General features: G+C 46.2%; 1 protein-coding gene across 4 annotated transcripts in view; it reads right to left on the reverse strand.

Moving 5' to 3' along the window:
• Positions 1 to 4,238: 4,238 nt before the first annotated feature.
• Positions 4,239 to 18,125, reverse strand: part of LOC134338891 (H-2 class II histocompatibility antigen, E-S beta chain-like) — a 281,277-nt gene continuing 267,390 nt past the window's right edge. For 2 of the 4 annotated variants that reach the window (XM_063035059.1, XM_063035060.1), the window contains exons 5-6: positions 16,822 to 16,908; positions 4,239 to 6,196 (exon numbers count right to left, since the gene is read on the reverse strand). In XM_063035059.1, coding sequence (XP_062891129.1) covers positions 6,108 to 6,196; positions 16,822 to 16,908 — 176 coding nt within the window. In that variant the 3' untranslated portion in view covers positions 4,239 to 6,107. The remainder of the gene's footprint in view (positions 6,197 to 16,821; positions 16,909 to 18,125) is intronic. The other 2 variants (XM_063035061.1, XM_063035062.1) reach the window with 1 other exon arrangement.

Raw genomic sequence — 18,125 nt, forward strand, 5'->3', positions numbered from 1 at the left:
AATATCAATCAAGACAGGTTATATAAGGCCAAATTTGGAGTATTGTGTACAGTTCTGGTCCCCGAATTATAGGAAAGATGTCAACAAAATAGAGAGAGTACAGAGAAGATTTACTGGAATGTTACCTGGGTTTCAGCACCTAAGTTACAGAGAAAGGTTGAGCAAGTTGGGTCTTTATTCTTTGGAGCGTAGAAGGTTGAGGGGGGCTTGGTAGAGGTATTTAAAATTATGAGGGGGATAGATAGAGTTAATGTGGATAGGCTTTTTCCATTGAGAGTAGGGGAGATTCAAACAAGAGGACATGAGTTGAGAGTTGGGGGGCAAAAGTTTAGGGGTAACACGAGGGGGAACTCTTTACTCAGAGAGTGGTAGCTGTGCGGAATGAGCTTCCAGTAGACGTGGTAGAAGCAGGCTCGATATTGTCATTTAAAGTAAAATTGGATAGCTATATGGACAGGAAAGGAGTGGAGGGTTATGGGCTGGGTGCAGATCAGTGGGACTAGGTGAGAGTAAGCATCTGGCACGGACCAGAAGGGCCAAGATGGCCTGTTTCCGTGCTGTAATTGTTATATGTCTATCCCAAACATAAGCTACTACTTAAAAATGACATTTTGGAAGTAATGACAATTGCATCTATTGAATGTTTGCACAAGCAGTACATTAATAAAGCACCTTGTTAAAAATGGGTTAAATTCACAGGGTCCTCCCTACAATTTATGAGCTTCACTGTCTTGTTTACACAGCTGTGTTATGCACTAAGGCCAGCACTAGGCATATTGCTAGTTAAAGGAAGGTGCAGGGTTTTAACTCAGATAACCCTTTATTCAAAATTTTCTTCCACACTCTCCAACCTATGTTTGCCCCTTTGCTCTGCTGTGCAAACCACTTCCTTACCACCAATTCCTCTTTTCACTTCTCTTTGTAAAGTAAATGAGCATTTCTTTACATACCATTACCGTTGTTGTAAATTAAGTCTAATCATTAAATCAGTGGATTCGCTGTAAATCTGCATTGTTTGTGGAGAATAAAATGTTTGCACACCATCTGCAATTCCTCCCTTTTGCAGCTAATTCCTCTCTGTAAAACACCACTTCTGTTCTCGGGGCAGCTGGTAATAATTACCCTCTTCCTCAGTAGCTTTTAGATGAGTCAAATAGTACGTTCTCTTGCACTTCAGACAAATGTGACTCCTTCTGAGTTTTTAGTGCTTGACTCTTGCCAAATGATCATAAACACAAAATATTCTGCAGATGCTGGGGTCAAAGCAACACTCACAACACGCCGGAGGAATTCAGCAGGTCGGGCAGCATCCGTGGAAAAGAACAGTCAATGTTTCGGGCCGGAACCCTTCGTCAGGGCTGAAGAGGGAAGGGGCAGAGGCCCGATAAAGAAGTTAGGGGGAGGGTGGGAAGGAGAAGGCTGGTAGGTTCCAGGTGAAAAACCAGTAAGGGGAAAGATCAAGGGGTGGGGGAGGGGAAGCAGGGAGGGGATAGGCAGGAAAGGTGAGGAAGGAATAGGGGAAAACACAACGGGTAGTAGAAGGAGGTGGAACCATGAGGGAGGTGATAGGCAGCTGGGGGAGGGGGCAGAGTGAAACTGGGATGGGGGAAGGGAGGGGGAGGGAATTACCGGAAGTTGGAGAATTCAATGTTCATACCAGGGGGCTGGAGAATGCCCAGATGGTATGTGAGGTGTTGCTCCTCCAACCTGAGTTTAGCCTCATCATCGCAGTAGAGGAGGCCATGTGTGGACATATCCAAATGGGAATGGGAAGCAGAGTTGAAGTGGGTGGCAACCGGGAGATCCTGCCTGTTGTGGCGGACAGAGCAGAGGTGCTCGACGAAGCAGTCCCCCAATCTGCGTTGGGTTTCACTGATGTAGAGGAGGCCGCACCGGGAACACCGGATGCAGCGGAGATGGAGGAACTATGGGCACAAGCATGGGCACCAGCTATGTCTGCCTCTTTATTGATTATGTGGAACAGTCTGTGCTCCGAACCTATACTGGTACTGCTGCCCAACGTTTCCTTCGCTTCATTGATGACTACATTGGTGCTGCTTCCTGCACCCATGCTGAGCTCGTCAATTTCATTGACTTTACTTCAAACTTCCACCCAGCCCTCAAATTCACTTGGTCCATCTTGCACACTTCTCTCTCCTTTCTCGATCTCTCGGTCTCCATCTCTGGAGACAGACTGTCCACTAACATCTTTTATAAGCCCACTGACTCTCCCAACTACCTAAACTATACCGCTTCCCACCCTGCAACATGCAAAAATGCCATTCCCTATCCCCAGTTCCTCTGTCTCCGCCGCATCTGCTCCCAGGATGAGGATTTCCGTTCCAGGACATCTCAAATGTCCTCTTTCTTTAAGGATCGTGGTTTCCCTTCTGCCATCATCAATGATGCCCTCACCCGCATGTCCTCCATTTCCCGCACTTCGGCCCTCACCCCATCCTCCCGTCACCACAACAGGGACAGAGTTCCCCTTGTCCTCACCTACCACCCCACCTGCCTCTGGATCCAACACATTATCCTCCATAACTTCTGCCATCTTTAACAGGACCCCACCACTAAGCACATCTTTCCCTCTCCGCCCCTCTCCGCTTTCCGCAGGGATCATTCCCTCTGCGACTCCCTGGTCCACACGTCCCTTCCCACGGATCTCCCACCCAGCACTTATCCCTGTAAGTGTAAGTGCTTCACCTGTCCCTACACCTCCTCTCTTGCCACCATTCAGGGCCCCAAACAGTCCTTCCAGGTGAGGCAACACTTCATTTGTGAGTCTGTTGGGGTCATCTATTGCATCCGGTGCTCCCAGTGTGGCCTCCTCTACATCGGTGAAACCCCACGCAGATTGGGGGACCGCTTCGTCGAGCACATCCGCTCCGTCTGCCACAACAGGCAGGATCTCCCGGTTGCCACCCACTTCGACTCTGCTTCCCATTCCCATTCGGATATGTCCATACATGACCTCCTCTACTACCATGATGAGGCTAAACTCAGGTTGGAGGAGCAACACTTCATATACTGTCCGGGTAGTCTCCAGCCCCTTGGTATGAACATTGAATTCTCCAACTTCTGGTAATTCCCTCCCCCTCCCTTCCCCCATCCCAGTTTCACTCTGCCCCCTCCCCCAGCTGCCTATCACCTCCCCCATGGTTCCGCCTCCTTCTACTACCCATTGTGTTTTCCCCTATTCCTTCTTCACCTTTCCTGCCTATCGCCTCCCTGCTTCCCCTCCCGCACCCCTTCATTTTTCCCCTTACTGGTTTTTCACCTGGAACCTACCAGCCTTCTCCTTCCCACCCTCCCCCCACCTTCTTTATAGGGCCCCTGCCCCCTCCCTCTTCAGTCCTGACAAAGGGTTCTGGCCCAAAACGTTGACTGTTCTTTTCCACGGATGCTGCCCGACCTGCTGAGTTCCTCCAGCGTGTTGTGAGTGTTGCCAAATGATCATGCTGTGATTTTTAGACCATACAAAAGACTAACAATGGTCAGGGATTTACAGAAGTGTCTAAACATCTTCAAGTTAAAATACGATTGCTGTTGTCTACAAATCACTCAATTCCCTGGGGGGGTGGGGTGGGGAAGTTGGTGGTGCCCCATTCACAGAAATCCCCCGTTGTGCCATAGAGATTGCATGTTAACCTTTCCATGGACACTCCAGCTCGAATGTAATACTGGAAGAGGGACAGTCAGTCGGCTCAAGCAGAGACCTTGACTGCCTGCTGCCTGGAACTGCGCGTGGCCATTTTGGCAAGGCCCAGGATCGAGCCTACCAAGAGATCCCTGAGTTACACCCCACCCTCCCATGCTGTGGGACTGTAGTTGATGAGCATGGGGTTGAGGTGCAGTCAGACCTTGAGGAGCAGCTCCTTCGAGCATACAAACAGGGGCTGCAACTTCTCACACTCCATATACATACAGTGGCCATTTTATAAGGTACACCTGCTCGTTCATACAAATATCTAATGAGCCAATCATGTCACAGCAACTCAATGCATAGGAGCATGCAGGCATGTTCAAGAGGTTCAGTTGTTCTTCAGAACAACTTCAGAATGGGGAAGAAATGTGATCCAAGTGACTTTGATGGTGGAATGAATGTTGGAGCTAGTTGGGATCATTCGAGTATCTCAGAAGCTGCTGAGAAAAGCTTTCCCCACCATTGAGCACATCTACACGAAGTGCTGTCGCAGGAAAGCAGCATCTATGATTAGGGACTCCCACCACCCAGGACATGCTCTCTTCTCGCTGCTGCCATCATGAAGGTGGTACAGGAGACTCAGGATAACTTCACTTGCCCCATCATTGTAAATGCTGACACAACCAATGGACTCATTTTCAAGATTTCTTCATCTCTTGATCTTGATATTTATTGCTTATTTATTATCATTTCTTCATTTTTGTATTTGCAGAGTTTGTCATCTTCTGCACAAGGTTCCCCTGAGTTGATGCGGTCATTCATTAATTCTTGTATGGTTATTTTATGCCTGCAAAGGAAAATATCCCAGAGTTGACATACGGCGTATATGTACTAAATTTACTTTGAAATTTGATCTCTGTTGGATTTTCATACACAACAGTTTACAGAGAATGGTGTGAAAAAGAAAAAAAATCCAGTGAGTGTCAGTTCTGTGTCCGAGAACGCCTTGTCAGTCAGAGAGTTCAGAAGAGAATGACCATACTGTTTCAAGCTGACAGGAAGGTGACAGTAATTTAAATAACCATACATTACAACAGTGGGGTGCAGAAGAGCATCTCTGAACACACAGCATGTCGAACCTTGAAGAGGATGGTCTACAGCAGCAGAAGACCAGAAATATACAAGCGATATCTAATGAAGCGGCCGATGTGTGTATTTTAGTTTTCTGAACTTGAATCATCATGCTGCTGGATGACAAAGTGTGTTGTACAGATTTTATTTGAATCCACAGACATTCTTCATTCTTCCAAGCAGGTGCGGCAACAGAAAGATTTTGCTCAGAGGTTAATTGTACCTTAGGATGTAGGACTCCGCACCTCTTGATAACTGCTTTGCAGGCACTGACAACACTGGTCTCCAGCACTGCAGTTAAACATAGGCACACGAGATGCGGGAAATCCAGAACAACAGACACACACAAAATGGTGGAGAAATTCTGCAGGTTAGGTAACATCTATGGAGGAAAATAAACAGTTGATGTTTCAGGCTGAGAGCCTTCATCAGGACTGGAAAGGAAAGGGAAAGAATAAGGAGGGGAGAAGAAGAAGCTGACAGGCATAGGTGAAGTCGGAGAAAGGTGGTTGGGTGGAGGAGGCTGGATGAAGTGAAAAGCAGGGAGGTGATAGGTGGAAAAGGAAACAGCTAAAGAAGGAGGAATCTGATAGGAGAGAATAGTTGACCGTGGAGGGAAGGCAAGGAGAAGGAGCACCAGAGGGAGGTGATGGGCAGGTGAAGATAAGCGAAGAGGTAAGAGGGGAGGCAGATTGCGGAATATATGAGGAAAAGGTTGGGGAAACAATTTCCTGAAGGTATAAAGTCTAAATTTATGGTATCAGGTTGGAGGTTACCCATAGAGAATATGAGGTGTTGCTTCTCCAGCCTGAGTCTGACCTCATCATGGGAGTAGAGGAAGTCGTGGACAGACATGTGGGAGTGGGAATCATGATCATCATCGTGTGCCATGTCGTAGGATGCGGATGATCATGGTCATAGGCTCTTGGCAAATTCTACAGAAATAGTTTGCTATTGCTTTCTTCTGGGGAGTTGTTTTACAAAACGAGTGATTCCAGCCATTATCAATACTCTCCAGAGATTGTCTGCCAGGCTGTTGTCAATTGTCAATGGCCACAAAATCAGGATTTATGCCCCACGAATCTGACAGGGGGATAAGCAGGTGCTACACCTTACCCAGGGGTGACCTGCATGCCAGCAGAGGGAAGGAGCACCTTACACCTTTGGTCAACGTATGTGAATAGGAAATCAAACTGAAGTGAGCTAAACACAAGGTAAAAAGCTGCATTGTGAGGCAGGTGATTTCCAATGCATGCCAGACAAACGAGAACGGAGACGGCAGGCACCAGGTATCCAAGTACCAGCAAGTTGTGAATTTGACAGTTCGATTTCAAGCTTCTGTCGTGCATTCAGAGGCAGGCCTCGGCATCTGGCCAAGTTCTTCAGACAGACGGTCCTCCTCACCGTGTGAGCAGAGTTCTGAGAAGAAAAGAGAAGAGGGATGATGAAGATATGGACTGTGTAATAATTAAGTCAGCACCAGTCAACAGCAGTATGTAACATTTCAGGATATAATGCTGCTGCTTTATAATGGATTAGGCAATCCACATTTGGAGCATCGCGAGCAGTTTTGGACCTAAGCTAAGAATGGATGTACTGACAGTGGAGTGGTTCCAGAGGAGGTTCACGAGAATGATCCTGGAAATGAAAGGGGTAAAGTATGATGAGCATTTGACAGCTCTGGGTCTGTACTCACTGAAGTTTAGAACAATGGCGAGTGGGATGTCATTAAAACCTACTAAATATTGAAAGGCCTGGTTAGAATTGCCGGCTGGTGGCGTAGTGGCATCAGCGCCGGACTTCGGAGCGAAGGCTCTCAAGTTCGAATCCAGCTGGCTCCCTTGCACGCTTTCCATCCGTGCTAGCAACTCAGCCTCGTAAAAGCGAGAAAGCCTGCTAAAAAAACGCCGTCATAGAACATAGAATAGTACAGCACAGTACAGGCCCTTCTGCCCACAACGTTGTGCCGACCCTCAAACCCTGCTTCCCATATAAGCCCCCACCTTAGATTCCTCCATATACCTGTCTAGTAGTCTCTTAAACTTCACTAGTGTATCTGCCTCCACCACTGACTCAGGCAGTGCATTCCATGCACCAACCACTCTCTGAGTGAAAAACCTTCCTCTAATATCCCCCTTGAACTTCCCACCCCTTAACTTAAAGCCATTTCCTCTTGTATTGAGCAGTGGTGCCCTGGGGAAGAGGCACTGGCTATCCACTCTATCTATTCCTCTTATTATCTTGTACACCTCTATCATGTCTCCTCTCATCCTCTTTCTCTCCAAAGAGTAAAGCCCTAGCTCCCTTAATCTCTGATCATAATGCATACTTTCTAAACCAGGCAGCATCCTGGTAAATCTCCTCTGTACCCTTTCCAATGCTTCCACATCCTTCCTATAGTGAGGTGACCAGAACTGGACACAATACTCCAAGTGTGGCCTAACCAGAGTTTTATAGAGCTGCATCATTACATCGCGACTCTTAAACTCTATCCCTCGACTTATGAAAGCTAACACCCCATAAGCTTTCTTAACTACCCTATCCACCTGTGAGGCATGACTGCGTCCCAATGACTCCACTTGAAGTCAAGGGTTTTCGTCTTTCTTCTTCTGGTTAGAATGGATGTGGAGAAGATGTTTCCTATAGTGGGGGGAGTCTAGGACCAGAGGGCACAGAATCAGAGTGGTTGAATGTCCCTTTAGAACAGAGATGAGGAGGAATTTCTTTAGCCGGGGGTTGTGAGTCTGTGGAATTCATTGCTACAGGTGGCTGTGGAGGAGAAGTCATTGCGTATATTTACAGTTGAGCTTGGAAGGAAAGAAGTTGATGTTCCTTCCTGAACTTGATGACTTCTTGATTAGTACGGGCGACAAAGGTAATGGGGAGAAGTTAGAAGAATGAAGTTGAGAGGAATGATAAATCAGCCATGGTGGAATGGTAAACTAGACATGGTGGGCTGAATGGCCTAATTCTGCTCCTATGTCTAATGGTTACATCCTCCTGACCCCAGGTTCCTGTGTGCATAGTGTGCCCTAGTTAGCTTTTCTTATGTTTACCAGATACAAAATGGGGTGTATGAGATGTCCAGGGAGGGCTAGCACTGCTGGTGAAGGAGCTTGTCGTGTCCATTCTGGGGCAACTCACTCACATTGGTCCCTGACTGATACTCAGCTCTCACCTGTGGCTCCAAGCAGCCACACCCCAGGACATTGCTTCGATGGACAGGTTAAACCAGGAGAGGGTAGCTGGCGGCCTCACACCACAGTGAGATGGGAACGCCCATCCGAGCATGCAAAGTGATGCGGACTGAGTGGATGAGGTCAACAGTGAGATTCAACAGCCACATTTCATGGAGAGGTATAGAATTGAAAATACACGTGGACTAAGATGTTAACTGTCCTGTGCTATCACCAGTGGGATCATCAGTTGATCTGCCACCTGTCTTCAGGAGTTTCGGCCCGGTTATGATCAAGACTCCCTCAAGGTGGTGGGCCAGCAGTGCTAAAGCACCACCTCCCACTGGTGAGCTTAAAAACTTGGCATCTTCCTCTATCAGAGTTGTTGGTCACTTCCCTCCAACAGATAGTCTGCTCTTCAGGTGTCTATGCAACTACTGAAGGGTTTGCAAGATATGTATACACTGTCTGACTATCTGTCCCTCTGGACATACTTGTCCACACCCATGCTGATCCTGTCTCTGCTGCCTTAGCTACAGCCCTGCTGGTTGACTTGATCTCTCTTCTAGTGAAGCCAAGGTCACACAGCCACTTCTGGAAAGTAAACGCAATAAACCTACGACAGACTACTTCGAATGGATAGCACGAGACCTTCCACCCTCTGTCTCTGCACTCTGAACTTAATTCTGCATACTTCGTTAACTTGCGCTCATGGGCTTCATTGATGTTGTCTTCCCGGGGACTGTGAGTTCACCAATAACCACTTCCCTACTGGTGTCAGACCATACAATTATATCTGGACGTAATGTGGTGAAAGCTATTTGTTCCGGGAAACTGCCTTTCCCATCCAGGTTGGCCTTGACACACCAGTCATTGGCTGAAGAAAGTATGCTTGATCGTGAGCCTATGCTGTACACCCTTGACCTGGAGCCTTCTTTCACAAATGATATGTGATGTTCTGTGCAGCATGGGACATGAGATAAGTTGTGCTGCAGTACTCTCTGCTCAACCGCTTCTGTTACAGCTTTGAGAACGTTGTTATGTGTCCAAGTGTACATGCCGCTGGAAAGATTGACTCTGCATGCACTGAAGATATGTTGAAGTGTTCCCTTTCGCCACAAGCAGCACACCTGTCTGTCTTACCTTCATACCAGGTGCTGAGGTTGGCAGGTGTTGGCAGCACATCGTACGCTGCTCTGTATAGAAAAGCAATGCAGAGCGGTTCCATCTGCCACAGAACATTCCAAGATAGATGTCATTGTTCAACACTTTCCCACCAGGTCCAAGCCCCTTGTTTGGTCAGGCCAGCTGTTTTAGTTAACCTCTTCTCCTCTTCTACCTCTCGTATTTCTTGTGTTACAAGCTCACGGCGCTCCTTACCTGTAGAAGATGACCACCACTTGTGGGTTGTCCATCCAAGTCCCTGGCGGCCTAGCTGGATAGCCCCAACCATCCGCTTGTGCTTCAATCTAGACTCTGCCTCATCAACTGCTACATGGGCTGACCACTTCCTGCCTGATCTCACATCTGGCTGGGTGTTCTTGATGACAGGGTCTTTTGAGTCTCGAAGCATCAAGAATGATCTTACCTTGGCTACCTTGACCTCCTCAACAAGGGATTGCACTGGGATGGTAAGCTTTGTTTGGCTACTGTGGATTGCAACATTGGAGAGGCTGCTCGGTACTCCAAGCCACTTCTTCACATACTTGTTGATCTTCCGTTCCATTGCCTCAACATGGGACATTGCCACTTCATAGACAGTTAGTGGCCACATTATCGTGGCATCAGTCTACGTACTGCAAGCACCACAACTTCAACTTGCCAGGCAAGCCACACTTGTCAACAGACATCAGACCTCTGCTGATCTGTTCTCCTGTCTCTTGAACCCTCTTGGTGTCTCTCAGCTCCTCTGTGTACCATCGCCCGAGACTCTTACTGGTTGGTCCTGAATGGATGGAATCTCCCCTCCACAAAGAGTGAAATGAAATTCAACCAGCTTTCCTCGCCTAAGAACAAGGCTGCTTGACTTCTTGGTCTTGAACTTCATTTTTCCCCAATCCATTAGCTCCTCCAGTCTAGATAATACATTTTCCACTGTCTCCGTGCTGGGACCCAAAAGGGTGAGATCGTCCATGAACGCTCGTATTGGTGGTAACTCCCCTCCGCCATCAAGTGCGTCACCTGGTCCCACTGATTCTGCAGCCCTCACAATGACCTCCATAGCTAACACAAAAAGGATGGATGAAATCGCACATCCCATTGGGATTCGAATATCCAAGCCCTGCCACCTAGTTGTAAACTGCTAAGTGGAAAACCTCATCCAGAAATTGTTGTAGTACTGCATAACAAAGTTCCTCACCTTAACAGGAATCCATAGGAATTTCATCGCAAACTCAATCAGGACATGGGGAACAGAACCACACGCATTTGCCAGATCAAGCCAAACTACAGCCAGTCTTCAACAGGACTGGAGAAAAAAAGATGAGGAGTAGGTTTCTTCTCAACCTTTTCTTCTCAACCAGATGAAGTCATGGTTGTCTACTGCAACGAAGGAAGACCTCGGTTATGACAAGTACTCGTACCACTGGTCCCGGACCTTCAAATTTCAGAGAGTGGTTCTGCCCCAGTGCAGCAGTTTTTCCACTTTAAAAACTCTCCTGCACTGGTTTCAAACTCATCGTCAGATATGACAGATATCCAATCAATCATCCAGAAACAAGGCAAACAAGAGAAAATCTGTAGATGCTGGAAGTCCAGGCAACACATATAAAATGCTGGAGGAACTCAGCAGGCCAGGCAGTGTCAATGGAAAAGAGTAAAGAGTTGACGTTTCGGGCCAAGACCCTTCAGCAGGACTGGAGAAAAAAAGATGAGGCGTAGAGTTCTGGGGGGTCCTGTTGAAGGGTTTCAGCCCAAAACGTTGATTCTTTTCCATAGATGTTGCCTGTCCTGCTGAGTTCCTCCAGCATTTTGTGTTTGCTGTCCAGATACAAGGTATTACTGACACTGGTGAAGTGATTGCACAGCAAAGAATTTGCACGGACTCCAATATGCTGACTTAATGTCACTTTCCGCCATATCAGACAGGATTAATTAAACTCTTGATGACATGGCTGTGGACAGCGCAGTAGGTTGTTGTAGGTTACAACAGGACATTGGCAGAATGCAGAGCTGGACCCAGAAAACTGAAATGATTCACGTTGGAAGGTTGATCTTGAAGTCAGAGTGCAGGGTTAATGGCAGTATTCTCAGCAGTGTGGAGGACAGAGGGATCTTTGGTCCATGTCCCCAGTCACCTCAACGTTGCTATGAAAGTTGAAATTGTGGTTAAGAAGGCATATGGTATGTTGGCCTTCATTAGTCGAGGGATTGAGTTCAAGAGCTGACAGGTAATGATGCAGTTCTACAAAACCCTGGTTATACCTCACTTGGAACAGTGTGTTCAGTCCAGGTCTCCTCATTATAGGAACGATGAAGAAGCTTCAGAGAGAGTGCAGAGCAGATGTACCAGGATGCTGCCTAGATTGGGGAGCATGTCTTATGAGAATAGATTGAGTAAGTCAGAGCAAAGGAGGATGAGAGGCTACTTGAGAAAAGGTGTATAAGAGGCAATGATTGAATGGATAGCCAGAGACTTTTTCCCAGGCCAGTAATGACTAATACGAAGGGCATAATTTTAGGTGATTGGAGGAAAGTATAAGGGGGATCTCAGGGGTAAGTTTTTATTTTAAAACACATGAAGTGGTGAGTGTGAGGAATTCCCTGCCAGGCGTGGTGGTAGAAGCAGAAACATTTGGGATATTGAAAAGACTCTGAGGCACACAGATGAAAGGAAAATGTAGGGCTGTACAGGAGGGAGGGTTAGACTGATCTTAGAGTAGGTAATAAGAGCAAACTATATCACTACTGCACAGGATTGGAAAAAGCTGCAGGAAGTTGTGAACTTAGTCAGCTCCATTGTGGGCACTGGCCTCTCCAGCATCCATCATTAAGGACCCATCACCCAGGACATGCCCTCTTCTCATTGCTATCATCAGGGAGAAGGTACAGGAGCCCAAAGGCATACACTCAACCATTCAGGAATAGCTTCTTCCCCTCTGCCAGCCAATTTCTGAATGGACATTGAACCCTGGAAAACTATGTCACTACTCCCCCCCCCTTTTTATATCACTTATTTAATTTAAGTACTTACTTACTATAATTTACAGTTTTTTATTATTTTGTATTGCAATGTACTGCTGCCACAAAGACAAATCTGACAACATATACCGATGATATTAGTCTTGATTCTGATAACTTAGTTGGCCTGGATGAGTTGAGCCAAAAGATCCTGTTTCTACCAAAATCAGACCTAGGTTTAATATCATCAGCATATTTTGTGAAATTTGTCTTTGCCGCAACAGTAAAGTACAATACACAATAACAGAAAAAAATGTGAACTACCGTAAGTATATATATATATATATATATATATATATATATTACATAATTAAATTAAAGAAGTAGTGCAAAAATAGAAATAATAAAGCGGTTGAGGTAGTGTTGAAGGGATCAGTGTCCATACAGAAAGTGGATGGCAGAGGGGAAGCGGCTGTTCCTTAATAGCTGAGTGTGAGCCTTCAGGCTCCTGCACCTCCTTCCTGACGGTAGCAATGAGAACAAGGCGTGTGCTGGGTGATGAAGGGCCTTAAAGATGGATGATGCCCTTTCAGGCATCACTCCCTCAAGATGTCTTGGATACTACAGAGGCTGGTGCCCATGATGGAGCTGTCGAAGTTTACACCCTCTCCCCATACCAGACAGTGAAGCAGCCAGTTGGAATGCTCACCTTGGTACATCTGTAAAAATTTGCAAGTGCCTTTGGTGACACAGCAAATCTCAAAATCCTATTGAAATATAGGCAGCATCATAAATGTTTCGATACGTTGGGCCCAGGACAGATCCTGAGAGATATAGATATCCAGGAACTTGAAATTGCTCACTCTCTCCATTTCTGACCCTTTGATGAGGATTGGTGTGTGTTCCCTTGCATTACCCTTTCTGAAGTCCACAATCAGTTCTCTGGTGATCACATTCCTCAAAGTTGGCCTTGCACCTCTATCTTCACCCGACTTGTCAGCATAGCTCAAGACTAAAAACTTCAAACTTTTTTTGTTCTGTGAAATACTGGAGGGCCATGGAGCAAGATTACAGTGTCTCTCTGAAAGAAGGTGGCATAGTTCCAGTGGCCTTGGTTCTATCCTGAACCATCCAACCCCGCGCGCCCCCCCCACCCCACCCCACCCCAGGACTGTCTAATGATTCAGATGCAGATTTATTTATTTTATTTATTTATTTTATTTAGAGCTACACCACCCACCTATTTAACATTAGGCTAATCACGGGACAATTAACCTACTAATTGGTGCACTTTTGAAACCAGAGCATCAGGAGGAAACCCAGGCATTTGTGGGGAGGACATACAAACTTCTTGCAGGCAGCGCTGGAATTGAATTCTGAACTTCAGCGCCCCCAGCTGTAATAGCGTCGCACTGACCGCTACACTACCTTGGCGCCTGTAAATTACGTCGTTTGTTCTAACAACCTAACGAAGTGATGGGGGCAGCCCGCAAGTGCCGCCACACGTTCTGCCGCCAACGGAGCATGCCCGTGATGCTCGGCAGAACGACACGGAGCACAACAAGCAACAAAACTACAATAGCAGAAGGAGACCCGTGTGACCAACACAAAATGCTGGAGAAACTCAGGGCAGGCAGTCTCTATGGAAAGGAATAAGGAACTGATGTTTTAGGTTCCCTCTTCAGCAAACAAGCCCTGTTCCTCCATTTCCTCCCACCCACACACACTTCCCCCAGGTGCTCCAGTTTCCAACCACAATCCAGAGAAGCACAGATCCAGCATAGCTGATTCATCATCATTACCACCATGTGACATGGACAATCGCAGTCTCATCACCATGATTGGTCTTGGCAAATCTTTCCACAGAACTGATTTTCTATTGCCTTCTTCTGGGCAGAGTCTTTACAAGATGAGTGACCTAGCCATTATCAATACTTTCCAGAGATCGTCTGCTTGGCGTCAGTGGTTGCATAACCAGGACTTGTGATATGTATTAGCCGCTTATACAACCATCCACCAACTGCTCTGATGGCTTCACATAACTCTGATTGCAGTGGTGGGGATTACAGTGTCTCACCTTGCCCTAGGGTGACCTACCGGCCAGCGGAGGGAAGAAGTGCCTTACAACTACTTTGGTACAGACACATCTCCACCCCGCCACCTAACATAGTTGATCGGCCACTGTAACTTGGTCCCAGTGTGGAGGTGACTGGCGGAACAGGGAGGAAAATTATGAAATAAAAGAAAGAAGGGCTAAGTCTACTAGAGGTATATATGTATCCTGATGAAGGGCCTCGCCTGAAACATTGACTGTAAATTCCTCGCTCTAGATGCCGCCTGACTTAGAACATAGAATGTAAAACCACAATCTCTATGATCCCGTATTACCAGGTAGGAGGTACCGTAGCATTAGGGCAAGGACTGTTAGGATGGGAAAAAGTTTCTTCCTCCTGACTGTAGACAATTGAACACCCCTTCATCACCCAGGTATCATCACTTATGATGCGCCAGTAGTGTTATATCATTTACTTCGCACTTAATGCAATATGTCAATCTTGTGGAATATATTTTATTAATTGTTAATTTATTTGTGGTAATATTACTTTGTGTGTTGAGTGTGAGTTAAATGTACTGTGTTGTGCACCTTGGTCTGGAGGAGCATGGTCTTTGTTTAGATATATGGTTGAGTGATAATAAACTGAAACTTCAACGTCAACAGTACAAGCCCTTCACTCCGAGATGTTGTGCCGACCTTTTAAGCTACTCCAAAATTATTCCAGCCCTTCCCTCTTACATAGACCTCCATTTTTATATCACCCATGTTCCAATCTAAGAGTTTCTTAAATGATCCTAATGTATGTGCCTCTATCACCATTGCTGGCAGCGCATTTCATGCAGTCATCACTCTCTGTGTAAAAGTACAAACCTCTGATACTCTCGACTATACTTTCTCTTAATCACCTTAAAATTATGCCCCCATTCCCACCCTGGGACTTGCCAAGTTCCTCCAGCACTTTGCTCAAGATTTCCAGCATCTACAGAATCTCGTGTACATACAGGTGATATACCCCGATGGTCAGTAGGGAATCAAGTTAACAGAGGATGGCGCGTGTGTGGAATAAACTGCTAGTGGAGGTGGTGATTGCAGGTTTGCTTTCAACACTTAAGGGAAGTTTGGATAAGTACATTGATGGGGGTGGTGTGGAGTGCTATGGTCTGGTTGTGGGTCAATGGGAGTAGGCAGTTTGGCATGAAATTGATGAGCCAAAGGGCCAGTTTCTGTGCTGTGATGCTCTCGGACTCTACAGCTATCATTTTTGATATACATTCGAGAGTCAGCACGGTAACAAGCCAAACAACAGGAATTCTGCAGATGCTGGAAATTCAAGCAACACAATTCAAAGTTGCTGGTGAACGCAGCAGGCCAGGCAGCATCTCTAGGAAGAGGTACGGTCGACATTTCAGGCCGAGACCCTTCGTCTCGGCCTGAAACATCGACTATACCTCTTCTTAGAGATGCTGCCTGGCTTGCTGCGTTCACCAGCAACTTTGATGTGTGTTACGGTAACAAGCCCTTCAGGTCTAAAGAGCCTGCACCACCCAATTACACCCATGTCAGCAATTAACCTTCTTCAGCCAGAGAGTGGTGAATCTGTGTAATTCATTGCCATAGACCGCCGTGGAGGACAAGCCATTGGGTATAGTTAAAGCGGAGGTTGAAAGGTTCTTGATTAGAAAGGGCTTCAAAGGTGATGGGGAGAAGGCAGGAGAATGGGGAGAGGGCTAATAAACCAGTCATAATGGAATGACAGAGCAGATTCGATGGGCTGTTTTCTGCTCTGATGTCTTATAGGCGGGAGGAGAAGATGGCAGCGCGCGCAGCTCTCCGGTGAAATGATATCGTATCTGTAAGTAGGATGCCGTGCACAATTCTGATTTGATGCAGACAGACGTGAGAAGCAGAGGAACATCTGGAGAAATTTCTGAAATGTCCGGTTCACTGCCGCTGCTACTGTGCGATCAAGAATCTCCGGAGGGAAGGCCCCAAAATCCTCAGCTTCTCCCACTGCTGGCGGCCGGGGCTGGGGTTGAAGCGTTCGGATAGAGATGGTGCTTGGTACTCGGTGTCGGAGGGCTGATCAGAGCTTGAAGTTTTCGGACGGACTCAGAGTCAGACTGTGGTCGGGCATGGCAGGGAGAGTTTTCTTCCTTCTCCCGTCTGCGTGAGATGTGGGACATTTGAGAGACTTTGAACTTTTTTACCGTGCCCATGGCCTGTTCTTCATTAAGTTATGGTATTGTTGCACTGTTGTAACTATATGTTATAATTATGTGGTTTTTAATTAGTTTTTCAGTCTTGGTCTGTCCTGTGTTTCTGTGATATCACACCGGAGGAATATTGTATCATTTCTTAATGCATACATTACTAAATGACAATAAAAGAGGACTGCGTGTCCTCATAATCTAATAATCTAATTTGGAATGTGGGAGGAAACCCACACGATCAGGAGCAGACCATACACTATTCCTTACAGGCAGTAGTGGGATTGAACCCGGGTTGCTGGTTATGCCACTGTGCTACCCATTCTTAAGTCTGTGCGTGCGCGAGTGATTAACATACTAAAGCAACTGTGGGCTGCCCACAGGTGACTGAAATGAAAGGGGCAAGTGATTAATTCAAGGAAGGCCCTGTGCAGACTGCAACGCTTGTTAATGGCGATATGTATCTTGTGCTGAAGAAGGTATTACCTGGGTGTGTAACAGAGGCACTTGCATTTGAACATATGAAGCCTTGAATCCAGTTCATCCCACGTTGAGAGCCACAACCATGGTGAGCTGGAGAGAAATAATCAATGCTATTATGGGTTTACTGAGTATGCCCACAAAAAATTGAATCTCAGCGTTGGTTATGGTGACATATACGGTATGTACTTTGATGATAAATTCACTTTGAACTTTGATAAGCATTGTGAAGTCACTGAGGTGCCTGCAAGGGAACACTGCTGAGGGGCACAAGGCAGTACGGGAAAAGACTGCAATCTAAAGTCCGCTGGAATGGGACACTTTGAAAGCACTAAGACATGGCCCAGCAAGGTAGTGAAAGAGGGAAGTTCATCACAAACGGTAACTGTTGGCCTTACCATTGACACACAGATTCTCAAAAAATGAATTAAACACAACACTTGTGGTTAAATTAAAGGTGTTGATGAATTGGCAGATAGGAGCAAGATTAAAAATCTCGTTGATTGCTGCCATACCAACAACCTCCCATTCAAATTCAGCAAAATCAAAAAACTGATTACTGACTACAGGAGGAGGAAATCAGAGGTCCATGAGCCTGTCCTCATTGGAGGATCAGTAGTGAAGAGGGTCAGTAACTTTTCAATTCCTTCACATTGCCTTATCAGAGGATCTGTGTTGGAACCAGCACATTGCGTTGTCACAAAGAAAGGACTGCAGCATCTCTAATTTCTTAGAAGTTTATACAGATTTGGTACGTCATCAAAAAATTTGACAAACCTCTATAGAAATGGAAAAGTCGACAGAAAGTGGTGGACACAGCCCAGTCCATCACAGGTAAAGCCCTCCCCACCACTGAGAACATTTATAAGGAGTACTGTTGTTGGCCATGAAGGAATTAAATTATGGAATAAAACATTGAATTTGAATGGGTCAGGGACAGTGGAAGTAGATAAACCAATTGTCTGTTCTTGCCATGTGCTTGAAGGAATAGAGGTTACCATTTTGTGAAGCTCCTCTGTAACCTCCATTTTGTGAACTGTTTGATGAACTGATTCTTTCTGTGAGATAACTTAATCAGAGCAATTGAATGTGGACACAAGAATTTTCTGCTATTGAACTGAGATCATACATAGACTATGTATTGTGTACAATGGCATGCTTGCAGAAGTAATCTCAGAGGAGATTTATAAGGATGTTGCCTGGATTGGGAGCATGCTTTATGAGAATAGGTTGAGTGAACTCGGCCTTTTTTCCTTGGAGCGACGGAGGATGAGAGGTGACCTGATAGAGGTGTATAAGATGATGAGAGG

This window comes from Mobula hypostoma, chromosome 28 (assembly GCF_963921235.1).
Source record: "Mobula hypostoma chromosome 28, sMobHyp1.1, whole genome shotgun sequence".
Classification (NCBI taxonomy): Eukaryota; Metazoa; Chordata; class Chondrichthyes; order Myliobatiformes; family Myliobatidae; genus Mobula; species Mobula hypostoma.